The following is a 24,314-nucleotide window of genomic DNA, read 5'->3' on the forward strand; positions in this document are numbered from 1 at the left end:
TCCTTCACTCCACTCCCCAGTTGTAAATCCCTTGGGCTGCTTGTCTGTTTTTTCTAGTTTCCAGAACACCCCCTCTCTTTCATTGGCTGCTTGCATATGTCTGGCCACTTGTACATGGTTTAAAAGTCTAGCCTGTATTCCAGTCACTTCAGAGGGGCATATATTTAGTTTGAGGTAAGTCAGTTTGGAACTAATGTAAATTTTGCATGTGTTATAAGTAAACTCCACAAAATTAACTGGGTAATGAAATAGCACCTGTTTTCCTACACATAATAATATTGAATAATTATTAACACATAATAATATTTAACATATATGTGACATGGAACAGAAAATGTTAAGCGTATTATGTTACTGTACTGGGCAGACTTCTGATGCATGGTGCTCTCCTTACAGAGTTTTTCTTTTTTACCAGTACCTAATATTTTTTATGAAAAATGAAACTCTTGGTCATATGTTTTGGATACAGCAACAGTACTGTATGTGTCCTGAGTAAACCCTTATGGCATACGTTACAGTGTTTTGTTTTTTACCACCCTTACAGACTCATGGGTACCATGGCACGAGAGGGACATATTCTGCTCATTGCAATGCTGCTGACTGGAGTCTGCAATGCAGGTAACTGCAAGTGAAGCCACCACACAATTCATGCATATTTAAATTTCAGAATCAGATGGAGAGTAAAAAGTCTTAAGATATTTTACTCTCATCAGTGTAACTATACCAGGATTTTGCATTGTAACGAATTTCAGTTAAATTCTCCAACCCTATGCATCTAAAATCTACTCAACTACCTCAAATTTAAGTGTGCTGTGTATATATATATATATATATATATATATATATATATATATATATATATATATATACACATGTATATGATTATAAATGAGTACAAATATATGTGTATGAGCACAAGTAGAAGAAAAAGAAACCCTCAGAATCTATCTATGCCATCTGTTGAGTTGTTCTGAAGGTTTATTTTTCTTCTGCTTACATCGTATATGCTGCTGAATGAATGATCAGCACTTCTGAGATAAACAAGTCTAGCTCTCTTGGTAATGGGCAATATTCTCACTGAATTATAGGATTCCACACATTCCCAGTATTTCCATACAGCACTGTATGTAAGGACGTAAAGTCGTAATGTCAGAAGAGTATAACTTCACAAGATGCTCCGCGTAGGAGATTAGCCTACTTTACCTCTGGTAGTGTAGTTACTAATTAGCTCACCTACACGCTGTGCTCACTGCTCAGTCAGCCTGTGTGTCATACGGTTGAGTCCTCCAGTGTTCACATAGGCATTTATTAGTCTAGAGTTTATTGGCTTGAGTGTTGATTAGGAACTGAATGTTAGTTTAAAAATGATTTTCTTTTCAATGATGTTTATGGTTATACATGTTTATTGATGGGTTTATGAAAACCATAAATATTACATTTAAGTGTTCATAATTATTATATTGTTGTTGAAGAACACTTATTAACACTTTAATATCCTAAAATTAAAAGTGTAATAAAAACAAAAACAGGATTGTTACGCCTATTTCCACATTTTTTCGAATACAAATACAAATAATTTTTTCTGCCTCAACAAATACAGATACAAATACAAATACTGGACTCTCTGCACATCCCTAGTATATACATACATACATACATACATATATACAAATATATATATATAAATCACATAATTACTCACAGAACAAAATAACAAAATAATAATCAGAGGGAAATAAAAGCATGAACTTGCTTAGGGCCAGAATTACAAGGAATAACAATAATAGCACCTAATATGCTTGTGAGGAAAGAAAGTTCCTCTCAAAGATGATTCTAATTTAAACTGATCTGGTATGTAGCAAAAACATGGCCTGTTTTAGTAACTGGCAATCTATAAAAACACAGAGCAAAGTCTTGTTTTCCATCCACTGATCCAAAGATCTTGAGTGCCATCTCCAACAATGATGGTGATAAATCAATTTGCCTCCATTAACCAAGCAGTCAGTCATGTGGCACTGGTCATGACATGCACAAAGGCACGTTTTTCAGACCTTGCGAAGGACAATAATCTCCAGGCTTCATTCATATTCTGCTACTCTGATGCCTCTCCAGAATGTTGAGTTTCAGCATGCTGCCTTTCATTTTCATGGGACTCTGCCTGGATTGCCAGGGAAAAACAAACTTACTGTTATTTGCTAGAATGGTTTGAATAAGCTAACAAGAGAAGGCACTTTTCCAACCTTTGGACAGGGCACCAGGGGACAGCCTAACTTGGAACCTACATTAGTTACGCCTCAGGGGGTGCTGGGGGATAGAATTACCCACTGTTTGTCTGCTGATACCTCCTTTGTAAGCATTTCATTCAGCCTAAGGAAGCTTAGCAGCCATGAAGAGAAGGAATTCATCGGAGTATGCTTCACAATATGCATAAGAGGACAAAGCAATTTGTATGATTGAGCAGTTCAACAATGTCTAAAAACATCTTTTAAAGATCTCCCTGTAAGATCTGGACAAAGCACAAAACAAGGATGTTTTGTTTTACAAAATATTTCTCTTGAAACCTTTTGACATTTTTTTTAAGTTGTCCTGATGGTTCATAAAGTGAGAAGTTAGACAAAAAGAATTTAGCCTGAAACATCAAATGACAAAAAGCAAACTGGCCTACTTAAACAAATAAACAAACAAAAAAAATTTGTGCTATATGCTACTAGCCAAATATGAATTTATTTGTAAGAATGCACAGTGGACTCTAGTAATTAAACATGAAATTAATAATACAACCATTATTCATAATGATTAAATATGAACAATTATGATCAAGTAAACCCAACCTTTCTGGTGCCTTCCAGAGAGCAAAGACTGGGTATGGTCAAAAAAACAGATCTCACCAGTCACTGTTCATCATGATTAAAATGTACTTATGAGAGCACTTATTTAGTTCACTCTAGTTTCCATACCATATTCAATACCATCAATATGGAACCCACAGACATTCAATATAAAGATGAAACTGAGGGGGCGATGGTCATAATTTTGATTTATTTTTTAATTATTGAAATGTGATGGATCATCATCATTGTCGTCACCATGAAAAGCTTTTTTATGATTATTTATTTATTTTCTTGTTTTATACGGCAGCGCTGACAACTGTAAATCAATCACCTTTAACATTTATCTCTAAACAAATGTGTCTTTCTATCTGATCAAAACTATACAAAAAGCATTTATCTCGAATCAGACATAGCACTTTATCTAATCAAAACCATAAGACAGATCTACAATGGCAACCTGCTATAGCCTGTCACAGGACATGACCCAGCCTGATCATCACAGTATATGATATCTATGGCTGAGGCTTCGATAAGTTGTGTTACATTTACATTTTACAGCGTGCCGTTTCAGTTAGATCCAAAAATGATGCACCAAACAGTTAATAGTGCGTAGAAACATTTTAAAGACCGTGTGCATTGTGGTTTTATTCCACTTTGATCTCTTTTCATAGCTTGATCATTGCAATTCATCTCCCCTCTCTCGCTCATTGAATTGATGCTTGACTGATCTTTTTGTCATTTAGACAGTTGTCTCATTTAAGGAGAAAAAATTAGAAGCATGGAGTTAATTTTATGTTAACATGAAAAGCTGTTACTCCAGACTAGCAATTAAAAAATATTGAAAGTAAACATTTATCTTGCCAAATTATAGTATAATTGTATTGTCACCTGCAAAATCTTGTTATTTCAAATTATTGATTGCGGTTTCAACAAAAACAAAGTGGATGGAGGGGGTTGAGCAGCAGAGTACATTTAACTAAGGGCCTTGGGAGAAACTTGAACATATGAGAACCTGGCATATTTTAACTAGAAATAATAGATAAAATAACACAAACTGTAATGGGCAAGAGATTAAAACCAAAAGAATCCAAAAATAAAACTAGGTGGTAACACTGGTACAGTTTGGCTCAAATACCATTATATATGAACTAGACATTACACATTCCAGACACACAATTGCACAGCATCAGGAAGAAGTGAATGTTGTAAACTCTGTTACCATCATATAGCCTTCACCAAACATCCAACCAAATATCCTACATATTTCAAACCAACTTAATGAGATTTGCAAAAACACAACAATAAAACAAACACAGCTCAGTTCAGAAATAAATCACACTTCACAAAAAAAAAAACTGAGTGCTTTACAAAATTCAAAACATCATTTTGAGCTTGTAAAGCAATTGATTTAACTGAGAGTAAAAAAAAAAAAGAATTAACTGAGAGTTGAAAAAAATGAATTAACTGACAGTCAAAAAAAGATGGGCACTCATTTGGTGAATCATGTGACATTTGCTTTGAGTTTTATTCAAGAATGTTACTTGGAGCAGGATTCAGGGCTCCCGCTGACCAGTCCCCTGTCCTCTGGGTCCAGCCCCCGCTGTTTTAATCAGAGAACAAAAACTCCTGCAGCTGCACATCACTGACTGTTAGCTTGCTTGCTCTGCTTGCTCATTGTTAAATGCATTAGATTAGCTGAGTAACTGAAGAACCCTTGAAAATACCTCCCACTGATCTCAGGGGCACTAAAGATTCTGTTGGATGTCCTATAACATGACGTGTTCTCAACATACCATATCACCATCTTTAAAATCTCAGCTATGTTTAAGACAGTAATATAGCCTACAACAGAAATGTACCAGGCTTTTTGTTACCAGTGCTTGTAGCTGGTTAAAGTGATCGGTTATGATTGAAATGTACACACTGTTCCAAAAGCCTGTACATATGATGTGAAGAGAGAAACTATATCACCAAAATGGAGGGTCCATCAGTCCGTAACTGCCAGCTGGCAGTGGGATGAGATGGTTATAACATGTTTGAAATTAAGTGCCAAAAAATCAGTTTGATGCTGTCATCTAATGCTAAGTGCTCATTTGGATTTAATAACTGATTACACTGAAAACAACTGACTAAGCATTCTATTTTCAGACCCACAGATTTTATCAGTGACAACTGTGCAGGTAAGTGACGTGTTGAAAATGCACTTTGCCAGAACATGTGTAACAAACAAACATGTTACACTGACTATAATAACTTATTTTTGTAATTTGTGTTCATGTTTGTTTGAATGAGATCTTTCTTCCCCTTAGCAAGAGCCATACACAATGAGCAAAGGCTCAACATTAGAGGGTTACTGCGTAGACCTTTTGTCTGCACTCTCCAAAAAGCTGGGTTTTCTGTACAATGTTCACCTGGTGAAAGATGGAAAATACGGCAAAATTGATGAGAGTGGCAGCTGGACTGGCATGATTGGAGAAATTGTGAGAGGGGTAAGGCCTTTAAGAATTACTGGGAGAACCTGTGTAATACTACTCTATTACTATTATTGTCTTTGCAGAAATAGCTTTACATTTACAAATTTCAGTTTACAGATAATCACCACATGCAGCGATGGCATCTGTTTGGCAAATGTAACTGAGTGAACTTGGACTTGTCCATACTTCACTTTACACTTGACACAGACTCAAATTTACAGAATTATGAACAATTTAATGTCTGAAAGAAATGCTCAACACTGATTTTCACTGTTCAACACTTTCACTGTTTATGTTGAGTTAAAATAGGCATCTGTGAATGTGGTTTACAGAATTACGATGTGTATGCTGGTGAGAGAGTGAGTGGTTGCATTTTACAGAAGCAGGTCATACTGTTGGACAAAACAGGAACGTAAGCTGTCTTTTTAGAAAATTCCCTCACAAAACATCCCCTGAACTAAACAGTGAAATGAGAAAAGCAATGTATGCTCACAATAACAAAAAAGGCTTTAATTACACTCTAAAAATTGTTGTAAAAATACAGTAAAAAAACAGTAATGTACTGTTTTTCCAAAATACGGTAAACTACTTTAAAGTCTAATGCACTGTTTTCCCAAAATACGGTAAACTACTTTAAAGTCTTATGCTTTTTTGGAGCCAAAAACAAGACTGACCATTAACAGCAGGCTACCATAAAATTTGACAGTACAATGCAGTATTTTCTTTTTTGCAGTAGTAGAGCAGTGAGCCACATTCAGCAATTGACTTTTAATCATCATTCATTCTCCTTACTAGAAACCAACAAAAAGATCTGTAACATCATATTGAGAGATTAAGATTACACTTGCAAACATGGTTACCAAATTTGTGAGACAGGCCTATAATTTATGCTAAATAAAACGAGGCTTAACTTGGTGTCCAATCCACAGCGTTAGCTGACAGATGTGTTCTGAGCAGAGCAGTGGTGTGCAGTCCACAAAAGTTTCATTCTTTTTGAGCGACTCTTTTTAGTGAGTTGTTCTTACTGATTCATCAGCACAGCTGAATTGTTCTTTTTTTCTAATTCAGCTGCTCCCAGTCAACTGCATGCACTTAGTCAGAAACCTTAGGTATCACTACGCAGTGTGCACAGCAATGGGCTAATAACAATCAACAAAGAGCAAGAAAGTGTGGACCAATGCGCCCAAAAAAATAGGTCACAGTGATATCTACCTCTTAAGAAGATAGACTAATTATCTTACTAAATTAACAAGTGTTTATACTTGCCCCAGTGAAGTAACTATTGTTAATCTTTGTATTACAAACAAAATAATCTGAGTTTAGTTAAACCACTCTGGTGTGTTGACCATCAGCCTTCCACAGCTCTGTAGCCAGGAAGCTCCAGTACGAAAGTGCGAGTTCGAGCACAGTCTGCTCAAGTTTGAAAACCCAAGTACGAAAGCTCAAGTTCAAACTCGGACAGCTTGAGTTTAAAAGCACGAGTTCGAACTTGGACAGCTCGAGTTCGACGGTTCATGCTGTAAATGAATCTACCCGAACTTTTGGCTCAGCTCGTGCTCCATGGTTCATGTAGCAGAACATACGATCCTCCCCAAAGAATCATGTTCTGGGTCGTTCTTTCGAGTCAGTGGATACACCATTCCAGTATCCCATAAGGCCTAGCAAGCAGATACTTCTTTGACAGTTTGGAAACAAGGAATTAAGAAGCAGAAAGACACGCAGGCTTGCTTTTGTGTGACTGTAGCTGCCTGATTTTGATAGCTGCCCAATTTTTGTGGATGTAAAAAGGCTCAGAAGTCCAGTCTGCAATACGCATGGACAGTTGATATTGTGCGCTGCCCGGTTTTTGCTGAAGTCCGAAAGTGCGGAAGTCCGGTCTGGCTAGTGCGTAACCATTTTACGGCACAGAGAACATGTAGTGTTTTCATTGAGAGATTGAGTGTTAGCCTATACTTCTGATAATGGTATTGAAGTACTGTGTTTTTGCAAAGATTCTCTGTAGGCGAAGCATAACATTCACTATTGGAGTAAGCTGTTTATGCACAGGAGTGCATAGCTTGCTTGAGGTTTGAAAAGCACCAAATCATTTTTGGTTCGCTCATGTAGTGCTCTCAACTTTTATAGGCAACTTTGAACTTCGACACTTTTAATGTTTAATTTTTTAAAAGATAATAATTATTAATAAATTTAGCATTTTTACTGAGCCATCATATTTCCAGAAATTTATAGTTGGCTTGATATTCGAGTAAACTCTACTGTAAATTGTTAATAGTAATTGGTGAATTTGTAAATTCTTAATATAAATAAAGTTGCCTCTTTGTGATGTGATAACTGAGTCCATTCTTACATTACAATGAATATGCGCTGGAATTTGAATTAAGTTTCTTGAATTTTTGATGAAATGTAATACAGAACAAAGTACACATAATGACTAATGGCTCCTGTGAGATTTTTGTCGTCTTTCTTTCTCAATGTTGTTAAAAACCCACAAAACAGAGTATATTGTATTTAAAATTCTTTCATATTATGTCTGTTGTGACAGAATTATGATGTAATGACGTAAAAACGCCATGCAAATCGGGTAGTGTCGTAAACCATTCTTGCTGCGCATGCATGTTGCAGACCGGACTTCCGGATTTTCGTACTTCTGCGAAAATCAGGCAGCTATCATAATTGGGCAGCTACAGTGACAAAACAGAAACTTTTGTGTAGCTAATAAATGTGACATATTGGTTTGTGTTCCCTGCTTAAAATTTTGATATTAGAAACTTTTTTCTGAGCAATTACAGTCGGCCCTCCATATCTGCGGTTTCCACATCCACGGATGCAACCAACCGCAGATCAAAAATATAAAAACAAAACAAAACAGAAAGTTCCAAAAAGAAATATGTATTTGCTCTGTTTATTACACGGCTTTGTTGAATACTCGATTCTGATTGGTCAATTACGGCAATCTGCGGCCTGTTATTTCTGAATAGCAAACTGCTGCAATGAAAAACAGTTGCTATGGATGCAGTTCTGAATCTAACGGACTGCTTTTGTTTTAGCGTAAGCAATAAAATAATTTTTAAGCCAATATTTTGTGTTAAATTATTGATTTCTTTAGTGAGTAGCCATGTAATAAGCAGGATAATGTGGAGCGAGCCAGTCTTTATTGCGAAATAGACATCACCCTGCATCATCCTGTCAGGGTTTATTTCGCAATAATAATCGGCTCATGGTACGTTATCCCTTACGTATTTCTCTTTCAGGTCATTAAACCAAAGCAATGGCTGTGTCCGAAATGGCATACTACATGCTACTCGCATACTAATTATGACGTAAAAGTAGTAAGTAGTATGCAGTACGTGAAAAATAAAAATTTTGCAGTACACGACAGTTACCCGGATGATGTACTACTCTGGCGAAAATTTCTAGTATACACCCCGAGCTCACTTCGCCGACTACCGCATCCCATGAAGCAACGCGGTGATTTCCAACTGTCAAAAAATTTTAAAAACATGCCGGACAGCGACAGAACCAGCTTCAACTTCAACTGCAGCTGCAGTTCCGAATATAAATGTATCAGTTGCATATTTTGGTGTAATAAGTCTTCATACGCTTTCTTATAGGGCTACTTTTGATACATATTTGTGGTTGTCGTGTGGTTCGATTTTAACAGAACAGATAGCCCAACCGATAGCAAATGTGTAGTACACTACACGAAAGTTCTCATAATTGTGTACCATACTGTATACTAGTGTGTGGAGTAGTGCGCAGTACGCAGTGTATACTAGGCTAGTATGCAGTATGCAGTACGCTAGTATGCCATTTCGGACACAGCCAATCTGTAAGTATTGAAAGAAAAAACATGTCATTGCTAACGTGTAGCCTACTATGTAGTTAGGCCTAAGATGGGTGCATCTGTACTAAACATGTACAGACTCTTTTTTCTTATCATTATTTCTTATCATATACTTAACAATGTAGTATAACAACTATTTACATGGCATTTAGATTGTATTAGGTATAATAAGCAATCTAAAGATGAATTAAAGTATACAGAAGGAGGTGTGTAGGTTATATACAAATACTACGCCATTTTATATAAGGGACTTGAGGATCTGTGGATTTTGGTATCCACAGGAGATGCTGGAACCAATCCCCTGCAGATACCGAGGGCTGACAATAGCACTGTTTGTTCAAAAGAAATAAATATAAAGAGTTTTAAGGACATGCACATTAAACTGATGTGTTGAATAAGTACGTGTGAGTACATAAAATTACATGAATTTAAATACAAAGGGAACATTAGCAAAGAAGAGATAAATAGCTTTATTGAAACTATGTAAAGTTTGAGTAATTCTTTTATTAATATTAGATTTGTACACGGCATTTTGCATTCAATGTAAAGCTTCAACGAGAGCCGTAAGCTGAAGAAATGAGTGAGGAAACGTACCGAAGTGCTAAAGAATCAAAACTTGAACACAGCACAATACTAACGACCAGTATTTCACTGTAATTTTAAAGGAACATTTGTGACAGTGTACGATAAACCTGCAAAAGTAAGGGTGATCTGGTTTTTGCCAAAGAAATTGGACTTTAAAGACACAAAATTCAACACAAGTTCACAGACAAAGAATACTTGAAATTTTAGTGTTTACTGTCAAACTCTGTCACATTCACACTTCAGCCTAAAGCGATCCAGTCCAGGTGGATCTGCATCTTTTCAGTTCTGATTCAGCCTCATTTATGTGTGGTGCAAACATAATTCAAGGCCACCTGACTTGCATTGGATCTGATTAAATGAGGTGCCACTATGTGTTCATTGTTACACCACTATCACAATACTTGCCATTGTGTAGCACAGAGTGACAATGCTGCTGTAAATGCCAGAAGGTTAAGTAGAGGTACACACTAGCATGAGACCTGCACTAACAGCACTCTGATTGCTTAGCATTGTCTTTCACTATATCATCATCAGAACTACATTCAGATACATAGTGAACATGCAGTGCAGCCTAATTACTGCGTAATCACTCATCTCATAACATCACAATTCTGTTATGATGATCCAGTTTGTAATTAATGTAATCATTTAAACTTTGCAGGAAGCAGACTTAGCCATTGCCCCACTTACTGTGACAGCTGCTCGTGAGGCAGCAGTGGACATGTCTCAGCCCTTTATGCAGACTGGCCTGAGTTTCATCATGAAGAAGGACTTTACTTCAGATGAGCAGGACCACCTCAGCCTCTTAAATCCCTTTTCCACTGAAATATGGGTTGGCATTCTAATTGCTTACCTTGTGACTTCCATTTGTATCTATCTAGCGGCCAGGTGAGATGCCACAAGTTTGTTATATGACATCTCTTGCCTTTGAAGACATCTGAGTTCTCAGAATGTGCTGAATAAATCAGGTGGGAGGAGTGGACAGGATAGTCCATGGTCAGCCAAAAGAAAACAAAAGAGATGCAAAATAGTCAAAAGAGCAAACTGATGAGACCATGGCTCACAAAAAAAAAAAAAAAAAAATCTGCCAAAAATGAGACAGAAAATCATTGTGTTAGTTTCAGATATTACTGATTAGTAGGTTCAGTTTAATCACCACTGAGCGGAAATGCTTGGTGTGAAATGATAAATAAAAGAACACAAAAGTAAAGGAGATCATTTGATCACTTGTGAGAATCACCAGTGTAAAACACTGAGTACTTACCTGTGTGCATAATCTTTGTGTTACATAAACAGAGAAAACTACCCTCTCCCAGAATGTTATTTTAAACCAGTACAACTCATACAGCACTGCCTTTTTGCTGTGTCAAAGTAATCCCGTCCCTTCCTCCCCGGTCTTACTGTATAAATGACTCTGAGGTCTCCGGTCTGGCTCTTTGGAAGTGGAGTGTCTGTATTCCACGCAAGCATCATAATGTTCCATTTTAAAATCATTGACAAACCCTCTTCCAGAGTCCAACACATTCAGTTCTGTATCATCTCCAAATGCCATTGTCTAATATTGTCACATTGTAGAATGATTATGAATTTCATCTTGTCTTTATTGAAATTTGTGTACCAGTCCAGTCTTTTCATTCTCAAATATTACTTATTGCATTGTGAAGATCTCAGTTAATTAAGCTGCTTTTCAGAGTGCTACGCTCACCCCATACTTGGCAATTTTTCATGTCCCAAAGGCAAAATTAGAACTGTAGCAACCCTCAGGATGAGCTAACCCACAGAAACACCATTGGTGGTTTTAAGACGTGCTTCTCTCTCTCTCATTTTGGCACTTTACACCTGCAAAGAAAACAATACAGAGTAGCAATATCCCAAATTACTTCTGTTGTTCTGCTCCAATCACCCAGTGCTCCTGTGCTGTAGTAAAAAAATGTTTTTGGCGTTAACTTCAAATGCTTGTTCCAACCATTTTAAGAGCTTTACAGAAAATTGCCAGAAAGCCAGTGAAACACCACTACTGTTTGTACAGACATACTAAACTCAGGGTGGAATCTCACGTCCTACTGAAGGGAATCACTCTGTTTGAAAAAGTAAACATGCAAACACAGCGTTTAAAGGATGCACTCATTATTTAAATGAATTTGTTTGGGGTTCTTAGTGGTTCTGTTTTATTAGTGCCCATAGTAAATTTGGCCCAATGTGTCATTCTTGTGTATTGTGGTGTAGATGGAAGTCCCATTAGTGTCAGTTAAAGGGCATCTGACATATGACAGTTTTCATTGTGTCAACTGCCCTATCTGTGGCAGAGAGGAGTGGGGCCAAAACTTGTCTGCATGGTCAACGACAATGGGTATTGTTTTTTGTATTTATGTTTTTGTACAGCATTTTTGTAGCTTGAAAACTTTATGAACAATAACACACAAAGTTTTTTACTTCACGTTGGTTTGAAAAAGCTAAGCTCATATCAGCAACCGTAGTATTTGAAGGACGTGGAGACAAACTCTACAAGTCAGCATTGGCTCTACTAAAGTGATAGTTGTTTCCAGGATTGTGTTGTGTGTGCACTTTTCAAAGTTTGCGTATAGTGTGTCTGAATAGTGTGTTCTCTTTGAAATGAAAAAAAAAAATTGGAAAAAAATAGTGTGGGTACTTTAGGCTTTTGTGTCTGGACAGAAAACTGTTATAGATAATAAATGGCAACAACAATGCACTGCAACCCTAAAATAATCTAGACTCTAACTGGAGGGGCTGCATGTGTGAATGTAAATGTCTGAATCACTTGGACCGGATCCTAAACTAGGGTGACCATGAGTCCTCTTTTTCCCGAACATGTCCTCTTTTTCGGACCTAAAAAATCCGTCCAACCGGGATTTCTAAATTGCCAAAAATGTCCGGGATTTGGCTTTTGCTTTCCACAGTCGCCTTTCACTGTGTGTGCATTTGCATTGCTTTGACCTTTTTCTTTAGGTCCCACCCTCTCACATGCCACCAGTGGACAGTCATATACACTGCCATGCCATAAAAATTAGTTAAACTGCATCTGATTCATTACCATTAACACTGAAGCAACAGACAAGAGACCTTAAGAAAGCTGTAACACCACCACAACTTAAATGGAAAGAAACAAGCAATTATTAAATTATTGAGAGAGTTTTCCCATGTAGCCATGTTATAGAGACAACAAAAGTCCACCTGTCGCACCCTGGCCCTCTCCTTCCCCCTCTAGTGGTTAGTTTTGGTTGCATTAGTTCAACCTGTCAGTTTAATTATTAGTCCTACCTGTGCCTTGTGAGTTTGGTCTTGCTTGGTCTGTATAAATACTCCTAGTTTTGCCCCTGGTTCCTTGTGTGGAATTGGCTTATGTTGTGTTGGTTTGTCCGTCTACCTGTTTTGAAGCCTGAATCTGCGATCCTGTAAGTTCCTAGAAGTCTTTTGTTCCACGGTCCATTTAAATAAGACTGAGTCTAACCTGCAAATCCATCCAGTCTCTTCAACCAATCGTGACACCACCTTTTTATCAACTCTTTACACTGTGCAGCTCTTGTCTTTCTGGTCATAGTACATTTAATAGGTGTGCTGCAGAAGTAGGCTGAGTCTGTCCTATGTGATGTCATAAGTGGGTGGTGCCATATCTATATGCCTTGTGATATCACAGATGAGGGGTGTCATTTCTGTGCACTTTATGATGTCATAGAGAGATGGTGTGTTTTCTGCTTATTTTGTATTTACTCAGTAATTAGAACTTTGGGATATAGTTGACTATGGAGCTGATGCAGTTTTATAGGACATGTAGCACACTGCATGTTCACTATTAGGATTTCTTTGAGTTTTCCTTCACTTTGAAAGTCCACACGGAGACATGAAGTCCAGATGGAGACATGAAATGCAGCAAAATAAGGCCACTCTTCAATGCAGTTCCAGTTTCTATGTTTTGGCAGCACAAAGTGATTTTCCTCCACAATTTCCTTCATGTTTTATTATATGCCACTGTGGCTCTTCCTTCAACAGTACCTTGTTAGGTTTTGTATTTTAAACAATTTAATTTACAATCCATTATATATTTTCAGTCACTAACGTTTCTCTGTGTCTGTAGGATTAGCCCTTATGAATGGGACAAACCCCAAACAGAGGAGAATCACTTCTCTTTGCTACACAGTTTCTGGTACGCTGCTGGAGCCTTAACACTTCAAGGTAAAAACATGCCTGACTCATAGACAATAACACTAACCCTATTACAATAAGACATGCCTGACTCATAGACAATAACACTAACCCTATTACAATAAGACATGCCTGAATCATAGACCATAACACTGACTCTATTACAGTAAGGCATGCCTGAATCATAGACCATAACACTGACTCTATTACAATAAGGCATGCCTGAATCATAGATCATAACACTGACTCTTTTACAATAAGACATACCTGGCTCATTGACCATAACACTAACTCTATTACAATAAGACATGTCTGACTCATAAACCATAATGTCTTCATTTAAACTACAGCTTAGACAGTTTTAATTTAATTTAAAATTTAGTCTCTTTTTGAGAGGAAGGAAAATGACACTGCCTATTCAGAAAAAGGTAATAGCATTTCAGATTAGGGGTGTGATACTCCTCAAGTAGAGTTACCAGAACAATAACAGTTTGTGTCCACCATACCACATTACTGTTAGTACATGGTTATTCTAAAAACAACAGCTCTAGTGCCTGGTATTGAAGATCATAAGCGTTAACTCTAACAATCATAAACACACACACAGATGTCTGTGTTTGTACAATGGATAAGATGTGGCCTGTGTCTAAACTTAATGGATCCAAGGCTAAAAGTGAGGAACATTTTTCAAAACCTTGTTCATAGCACAAACATTCATAATATTAGCATCGCCAGACATCATGAACACAAAGTCCTTACACAGCATTAATATGCAAGTTCTCACGAAAACCTCTTTTACAGTTATGAGCACTTCATTATTCTTATCATGAATACAGTGTTATGGTAAATACTGTCTTGCAAGCTCTAGATTTTCTGAGATGTACCATCTCCTCTAACAGAAATCGTCTTTACAGTGTGCCTTATTTCTGTCTGTACTCACAGGTGCAGGTCCTCACCCCAAGGCTTTGTCAGGTCGTGTGATTGCTGCCATCTGGTGGTTGTTTTCATTGGGGCTGCTGGCCTGCTACTTGGCTAACCTCAATTCATGGATGCAGTCAGACAACAAACAGCGATCTCTGACGAGTTTTGAGGACCTTGCAAACCAAGACATCATTGAGTACGGTACGGTTAAAGGTGGTTCATCACAGGCCTTCTTTCAGGTGAGACATGCAATATGGGCCACTTTCTAAAACATGCAGAGTCTGGCAAAGATCTAGAGACTATATCAGATGACTCTAAACTGATTTACATATCTTTGTATAATTTTACCACCAGATTATAGCAAAGCTTTGTCAAAAGACAACTTAAGCAACAGAATAAAGATGATATTTTTCAGTAACTTCACAGACTAAGAATTATTCGCTGGTTAATTATCTTACGTTCATCAATACAAGACTGAACTTATTAGTGGCAAATTCGTAATTTGATATAAAGCAAGAATTCATATGACATCATATCATACAAACAATTAAACAAACACTCTTAGGAGCAACAACAAGACCAGACAAATTCACCATCATATTAATACAGCATGATATTGATATGATTGCATGTGAAAAAGAAAGTCATAAAAAGTACTTTACTGCAATGTAAAGTTAATGTAAATTGCATGGTGTAAACAGTCGTGATGTGCGATCACCACAATATGACTGATCTTGCTCATGGTCAGAACTCCCAGACCCCCACTTATCGAAAGATATATGAGGAAATGGAGAGGAAGCAGAGCTATTCAATGACAACGGAAGAAGGAATCCGCCGGGCGCAGGAAGGGAGCTATGCATTCATTGGAGAAGCTGTGTCCCTGGATCTAGCCATGGCTCGCTACTGTGACCTGCAGCGCTCTCCAGAGGTCATTGCTATGAGAGGGTACGGCATTGCCGCACCCTTAGGTAAGCTCCTCTTCCTCAGAAAAACACAGTGTTTGTATCTCAAACATCTAACGTCTCTAAGTCTTGAGCTAAAGTACCTTGCCTTCATCTGCATTTCCAGTGTATCTTCAAGTTCTTTTGTCAGGCATAGAAGCTAAATGTGTAACTCTCTGTTTGTCATCATAATGTCTAAACCACTGCTGCCAATGAAATGTACAGTTTATACAAGTTCCATACTATATGTGATTTAATTACATTATAAATAAGAATTATTTCATGTAAACAACTTCTCTTAAAGGCTCTCCCATAGTGAAGAACTTGAGTGTGGCCATTCTCCAGCTGAGTCAGTCAGGAGAGCTGGATGACCTATATAATAAATGGTGGCACAACAGCTGTCCTGCAGATGACGCCAAGGTCTTGTCTCTGAAGATAACCAATCTAAAGGGCATCTTTTTGCTGCTGGCACTGGGTCTGACAGTGGGAGTCCTCCTGGCATTGCTGGAACTTGGAGCCAAATCACACACAGCTGCCAGTGCTGAGGAGGTAGGCTAAGACCAGGTTTCCCAAAGTGTGGAGCGCGCACTGCCCTTAGGGGTGTGCAAGACAAAAAACTGTAATGGTGGAATTTAAAAAATAATATTTTTTTAAAAATCTAAAATAAGATAATAAGATAAAAATAATATAGTAATTTCCTCTTTTTCTTAAAATGACATATCTGTCTCTGTATGGCCCAATTTTCCTTGCCACCCTCATACATTCTCTTCGTTCCACGGATCATGCCACGGATATGAATTCATTAGCCTTAGAGTGTTCTAATAATTATAAATAACGATAAATTATTTTTATGCATTATTAAACTCGATGCAAATATTTATTGTCGTGGTAAATCTGTCGCTGTGTAGAGCCTAACCCTCTCCTCGCCCTCCAAAATTCTTTGTTCTGCAGCTTGTGCCGTGCTTTTTTTTTTTTTTTTGCTATTTTTTTTAAACATGGTTGATCGGTTTCATATGAATGTTGAGTGCGATGAAACTCGACGCAAATATTTTAATGTTGCTGTATATTCACATGTATTTCCCCCTTTTGATAATAATGTGTCTCAAAGCCTGTGCGTGTTCCTCACCCTCACTCACTCTTTAAATGCTCCGACCGGTGCGTAACTTTGTTGCAATCTGTAAATGCATTTGAATGTTGATCTATTTCTATTATATTTTTGATCTCCTCAACACTGTTATGGCCGTTCCAATTATTATCTCCACCAAAGAGGTTATGTTTTCAGTGCGGTTTGTTGGTTGGTTTGTCTGTTTGTCAGCAGGATTACAGAAAAACTACCGGGCCGATTTTCATGAAACTTGGTGGAAGGGTGTAGCGTGGGCCAAGGAAGAATCCATTAAATTTTGGAGTGGATCCGAGTTATTATTTTCCACTTTCATTAACATTGTGAGATAAACCGGCTTTCTGGAATACCCCCCAGTTCATCTCACAATGTTATTGAAAGTGGGAAATAATAACTCGCTTTCTGGGAATACAACCCTGAAATAAACTGAATTTGTTGCGCATGCGCAAACCCGTCGCAATTACAGTGGACGCTGTGCTACGACTAAACATACAGCAAAACAAAACATGACAGCAACCTGAAACATCACTGTAGAAACAAATGCAGTAGGTATGTCAGAAATAAGCAATGTCTGGGGGGCGCTAACGAGCCGGTGATGGAGTAAGACAGGTATCAGCTAGCTCTGCTGTTAATTCGATAAAAAATATATATATTTTGGCACTCTACACTCTTAAAAAGGTAGAGACTGTTTTTTTGAGCTTTACATTAATATTCTTTATGACTTAGACGTCGACATTATCATGTGAATGGCCTCTAAAAAGCTAGGGAAATATAAGTACACTAGAGGAACTGACACTCCGCAGTCGGACCGAAGTATGGCGGACATAAAGACTGAAATCCTTTCCTCGCTGAGAGCAGATATCACCACGCTCTTCAGATCAGAGTTTAAAACAGTACTTGCCGAGGATTTCAATGTGGTTAAAACGGAACTCCAAGCAGTTAAAACAGAAGTTGTTAGCACCACCACGTCGCTACGCTCTGGATTGATGGCAATGAAAACAACTCTGTCAGAGGTGGAGTGAGGCCTATCTGTATGCTCCGACGATGTAACATCACTACAATCTGATGTCCGCGAACTTCAGACAGAGCTGGCCAGCCTACGTGAAAAATACCTAGACATGGAGGGAAGGATGAGGAGAGCAAATATTTGAATATTGAACGTAGCAGAAACTCTGAATTCAAGCTCCCCAGACTCCGTCTCTAAATTGCTCAGGGAAGTCCTAGGTATGGACAAAGATATCCTGATCGATAGATCTCACCGAACACTGTGACCAAGAAAACCCGCAGATAAACCTCGTGCCATTGTAGCTAAACTACATTATTACCGGGATTGCATCGAGATCCTCCGCCGAGCCAGAGAGGCTAGTCCTCTGCAGTTCAAAGGGGCCACAATTTTTATATTCCCTGATTATCCACCAAGTGTTGCTCAAACTAGATCGGCATTCAATGATGTGAGAAAACTGCTTCGTGGGCATGAAGGCATCCGCTACGGCATTATCCATCCAGCAAGACTTCGGATTACATACAACGGACTTGAAAAACAATTTCAAGACCCAGAGGCGGCAATGAATTATGTGAAATCAAGCATTCTGCATGATGGGACGATACAGTGAATAGGTTTTGTTCAGTTAATGATGATACAATTAGTCAGGCTTTCTGTAACATCTTTTTTTACTTTTCCTCTGACATCTATCTCGAGTATAGTTTGTTTTGGTAAGTAGAATAGAATAAATTCTAATAGTGACAAATAACCATTTTAGTTGTTCCAAGAGAGACTGTATGTGCTCATGCAAGCTGCATTGAGGAAAGATTGTATGTTCATGTGGCTCATGTGGCTATTCGTACTCAAATTAACTGTGTATTCATACAGCTGTTTTGGTTATATTAGTGCCGATTTACTTTGAAGTTCCCCTGTAGGTTGGAATTATATTTGTTGAACTTTTATGATGGTTTTGTATTATGCTTGAGCAGCATAGGTACCTGTTGGACCAGTCACTACTAAATGGTTAAAAGTTATAGCTTTAGAAAAATGAGAGTTGATGCATTGTATTCCTTGTATGAATGTGGTGCCTTTATAATACTTGTAGTATACAGCAGAGTTACCTGTTAGATTGGTGTTCCTACTACAAGCACTTATATGTGCGGATACTGTTTCGAGGGGTTCAAGAGCTACCTTGTTCTAATGGGTGCTAGGGATTTGCACTGTTCTATGGGGTTAAAAGGAAATTTTGTCCTAATAGGGATTAGAAGATGGGGATCTAATGCACCAAATGTATATTTGATAGTCTTGTCTGTCTACTTTATTGTCAGGTTCATGGAGGGATACATTGTATATATATACAGGTCAGAACTTAACGTATTCAAATGTAATTTTTGTAATCTCATCTTTAAAGTATGGCTAATCCACCTCTGAATAAGCTAGCTGGCTGCCAAGTGAATCTTTTGAGTTGGAATGTTAAATCTTTAAACCATCCTGTCAAACATAAAAAGGTACTTTTACATCTGAAATGTGGGAATCGCATTCCTTCAGGAAACTCACTTACGCACTATGGATCATTTTAGACTCAGAGGAAGATGGATAGGTCAGTCCTATCACTTTGTGAGCAAACTTCTGGTCAGAATTCTAGCAGCAGCATTCTGGATCAGCTGAAGACTATTGGTACTAGAGGCAGGCAGGCCAGAGTAAAGAACATTGTAGTAATCGAGACGAGACGTGACGAATGCCTGAACAATGGTTTCTGCATCAGCCATACTTAGAAAGGGCCTAATTTTAGCAATGTTACGGAGGTGATAAAAGGCAGTTTTGGTTGTGTTCTTGATATGAGTGACTAGTGAGAGACTACAGTCAAAAATCACACCAAGGTTTTTAGCTGAAGAGTTTTGAGAGATAATGCAGTTGTCAAAATTTAGGGTAAGATCAAAAGATGCTTATGTTTAGGGGGACCAATGACCAGCATTTCAGTCTTGCCAGCATTAAGCATCAGGAAATTTGAAGATATCCAACCCTTACAAGCACAAAGACATGCCTAAAGGTTAGCCAATTCAGAGCGGTCATTGTGCTGGATAGGTAAGAAAATCTGAGTATCGTCAGCATAACAATGGAAGTTAATGTTGTAACTACGAATAATGCGCGGATTTGACTGTGTAGAGAGCGCGTTTATAATCTATCAGGCTGTCCTGCCATGCAAGGTGGAAAACCTCTAGTTTGGTTGCCCGCCAGTTTCGTTCCAATTTCCTACACACCTGCTTCAGCGCGCGGGTTTCATTGTTAAACCAAGGTGTTAAGTGTTTACGCCTATTTTATATAGTTAATGGTGCTACCATATCTAGTACATTACGAAGGGTAGAATTTATGCTGTTCGTCAACTTGTTCAAAGATCTTTGCTGATCATTGAGAGAGTTGAGAGCAGTAGGAAGTAGATCAGCGCGCGCAGCAGTGGTGGAAGCATGACACGACGGCAGCTACGAACCGTAGAGACAACTGGCGTGAACGGAACAGTTACTTGGAAAGTAATAAGAAAATGGTCTGAGAGGGCAGCAGAGTAAGGAGAGACGACAACGTGAGAGATATCTAGTCCGCGAGCTAGAATAAGATCTAAAGTGTTGCCACTGAAATGAGCTGGTTCGTGGACATATTGGTTAAAGCCAAACGTGTCTATGATAGCTGTAAAAGCTTTATTAAGTGAATCAGAATTGTTATTGATGTGGATATTAAAGTCCCCTAGTATCAGAATTTTATCCACTCTAGTAAGAATAACAGAGATAAATTCAGAAAACTCATCTAGAAATTGACGGCCCCGGGGGACGATAGAGCACTGCTCTGAGAAAAGATGAGGAAGTACCATATTGCTTCACGGAGAGCAACTCAAAGGAGTCAAAATTAGGTAAACTAAGGGTGTTAGGAGTAAATTTAATATCATAGATTAGAGCTACACCCCACCTTTTTTTGCTGCCCTAGCAGCACAGGAAAAGGAATAGTTAGGGGGTGAAGCTTCATTTAAAGGGAGAAAAGCGTCTGGCTTTAACCAAGTTTCACACAAACCCATCATGTCAAGGCTAAGATCACTGATCAGGTCGCTATCAAGCAACGCCTTAGGTGAAAGCGATCTGATATTGATAAAACCTTCAGCGTAACCGGGCTTACAGCAATCATATCGGAGGAGGGAGTCAGTTGAATTAGAACTAAATTGCCACGAAATATGGTCTGTTTGACTCTAGACCGAAATGAGCTACGTGGGCGTGAAAGTACACTAATGGGAAAAATGTCAGTACTAGCTATGTACATAGTCATATCTTAACATTATGATGTTCATTACGATGAACATTCGTTAGAAGGATACTTCGAAGAGGACGATTGTTTTCTCGTTGTTTCTGTTGTCTCTGCCTGACCAGTGCTCCAGCTCTTTTGCCCCGCTTCCTTCTCCGGCTCCGTTTACAAGGTGTAGCAGATAGGCTAAACAATTTAAATCTAAACAAATGGAAGTCCGCTGAGTCTGTTGAATAATATTTGGCTATAAAATGCGTATCCATTGTAGATCTGATTTTGATCAAAGTCTCCTTATCGTAGATCATAACGTTCAAAATTGTAGTGTTCTTGCATAAAACAGTGTGAATAAATGAACAAAAAAGTTACATTTAAGGAAGAGCTCAGAGAACGACAGCCATCTTGACAGCGCGTTACTGTGGGTGAAATTCTCAGCCTGGGCCAAATGAGACTGAGTCCCAACGCCACACGACACCTGTTCTGAGACAAAACAATAGGAGTCTAACAGTGAATCAGATGCAGTGTAAGTTTATTGTATAGTTCAAAAGGCATACAACGAACTGAGTCAGGTCCCGGGGAGTGACTGACTCCTTCTCACAAAGCACCGGTTTTTATACACGTTTTCTCAAAAAAGATACACATTACTTTGTCTCTTTGTATGTGGGGCGTCTCTGCCAGCCCATCTTCACAGACCCCTCTCATCGCTGGGTTGGGTTACGTCATTATTGTCTAGTTCCTTTACGTTTACCATACGTCGTCACCAATATTTACTGCCCTGCTAAGTGGTGGAGCAAGATATATCACAACTTTGGAATATTTCACCTTCTCCATATATTATGACTGACCACAACACTCTGGCAGAGGCGCCATTCTTTTCCCATATATTATGACTGACCACAGCACTCTGGCAGAGGCGCTGACCTTATATCACATGCTGTCCTCTATAGGGCCACACAGGCCTTTTCTTTCTGAACAAAGAGAACTTGATGTTTCTTGCAATACAAAGGATTGTTATAGCTGTTAATATAAACGATTACATTGATTCACCCCTATAAAAATGAATACATAATTGTTACATTGTTTATCATGTTTGCTACAGTGGTTATCTTAAAGGAGAGTAATATTTCTCCAACATTACCATAGCATCATAACACATGATTTTAAAAATTTATATAAAGTCAATTACCTTCCACTTATAACTTGCTTAAAACAAGACCTTGAGCTTTGGGAATTATAACCACTATCTTTAGGGGGCAGAATAAATACAATTAAAATGAATGTCTTGCCAGGATTTCTATATTTATTTCAATGTCTTCCTATCTTTCTGTCTAAATCTGTCTAAATTCATCATTTCATTCATTTGGAATAAGAAAAACCCAAGGATACGCTAAAACCATACTGCAGAGACATTGTAAAGATGGCGGATTAGCCTTGCCTAACTTTCAGTATTATTATTGGGTAGCTAATATCAGGGCTATGTTGTATTGGACAAAGGTATCGTCTGATGTTAATATCCCTAAATGGTTGTTGTTGGACAGTTTGTCTTGTGGACCAGTCTCGTTATACTCCCTGCTATGTTCAGTATCTCCACTGCCTGAACCGATATCCAGCTATTCTTCCAACCCAGTTGTAAAACATTGCCTTAAGATTTGGACACAATTTAGACGACCTTTTTCACTTAAAGAATTTTCAGCCCCTATTGTTAATAACATATTTATACCTTCTATCAATGATCAAGGCTTTAACACTTGAATGGGATTCTTTCATTTAAAGATCTCTATACCAAGGGTAATTTTATGTCCTTTGAACAAGTAGTACGAAAATTTTATATCCCATGCTCTCATTTTTATAGATATTTGCAGCTTCGAAATTTATTATCTTCAAATTCAACTCACTTCCCTTCCCTACCACCCAAATCTCTAGTAGATTCAATAATAGGAATTGACCCACATTACAAAGGAATAATTGGCACTTTGTACTCTTTTTTAAACTCTTATAGTTCTGATGCTTTGATGTCAACAAAAAATCAATGGAAAGAGGATTTGGATACAGAGCAGACGAAACATGGCAAAATGCTATAAATAAGAATCTGTTTACGACATGTAGTAATTCAATTCAAAATGCTTCACCGCTTACATTGGTCTGAAGTAAGGTTAGCTAAGTTTACAACAGACATCAACCCCACATGCGACCGGTGTGAGCAAGCACCAGCCACCCTCTCACACATGTATTGGTCATGCCCAAAACTGAGTACTTTCTGGCAATCAATTTTCAAGGTTTTGTCAGAGATCCTGAAAGTACCGATAGAACCATCTCCTATTACTGCAATATTTGGGGTTATTCCACAGAATCTCCAACTAACTAAACATGCTGAAAACCTTCCAAGCTTTACAACTCTGCTGGCCAGCAAGGTATCTTGCTTAAGTGGAGGGAAAAGTTGCATCCAACCTTTAAAATTTGGATAGTTATGCATCATTTGATATTGGAAAAAATTAGATATTCTATAAGAGGATGTGCGTTAAAGTTTTATACCATATGATACAGCCACCCCCCCCGCCCCTCCTATGTAGAAAAGATGGATATTACTGAAATTTTACTTCCATGAATATCTGTCCATTTTGTTTTTTTGTATAAACCTGATATGTTAGGATTGTAAGAATGATTATCCAAAATGAATCTGAAGACAGACATGCTTTATAAGTGGGACGGTGCAACAGGGAGGATTTTTTTGGGGGGGGTTGAGTTTTTTTTATGGTTTGCGGTTATGGGGAAAGGGAAAATATTTGTACAACGAATTGAATGGATGCATTAATGTATGCTTATGTTTGTGTACAACTTGAAAAACAAATAAAAAGACCTTGAATAAAAAAAAAAAAGCAACGTCTAAATTATCCTTACTGTTTCAGTCGACATGACCAAAATAAGCCTATTTAAAGGTTATTCTGGACTTGCATAACATGCGTATAATTGCTAACCATTTCGTGCGTCAACTTGGTCAGGATGTGGAAGGGGGTGCGTGACCTAAAAAGTTTGGGAACCGCTGGGCTAAGACATGGAAGAAATTAATAATTTTTCTTGAATGATAAAACTTCCAAAAATATTGAAGATTACGCATAAGATTTGAGACATGAAAAGTAGAGCCTGACCGATACAGGATTTTTAAGACCGATACT

At 38.0% G+C, this 24,314-nt stretch overlaps 1 protein-coding gene across 1 annotated transcript in view; it reads left to right on the forward strand.

Moving 5' to 3' along the window:
• Positions 1–95: 95 nt before the first annotated feature.
• The window catches only part of si:ch211-251b21.1 (probable glutamate receptor), a 29,969-nt gene continuing 5,750 nt past the window's right edge, over positions 96–24,314 (forward strand). Inside the window, exons 1-9 of the mRNA XM_030783534.1 lie at positions 96–174; positions 545–618; positions 4,980–5,011; positions 5,141–5,320; positions 10,396–10,622; positions 13,828–13,925; positions 14,838–15,055; positions 15,565–15,784; positions 16,062–16,306. Of these exons, the coding sequence (XP_030639394.1) occupies positions 549–618; positions 4,980–5,011; positions 5,141–5,320; positions 10,396–10,622; positions 13,828–13,925; positions 14,838–15,055; positions 15,565–15,784; positions 16,062–16,306 (1,290 nt within the window). The 5' untranslated portion in view covers positions 96–174; positions 545–548. The remainder of the gene's footprint in view (positions 175–544; positions 619–4,979; positions 5,012–5,140; positions 5,321–10,395; positions 10,623–13,827; positions 13,926–14,837; positions 15,056–15,564; positions 15,785–16,061; positions 16,307–24,314) is intronic.

This window comes from Chanos chanos, chromosome 9, assembly GCF_902362185.1.
Source record: "Chanos chanos chromosome 9, fChaCha1.1, whole genome shotgun sequence".
Taxonomy (NCBI): domain Eukaryota; kingdom Metazoa; phylum Chordata; class Actinopteri; order Gonorynchiformes; family Chanidae; genus Chanos; species Chanos chanos.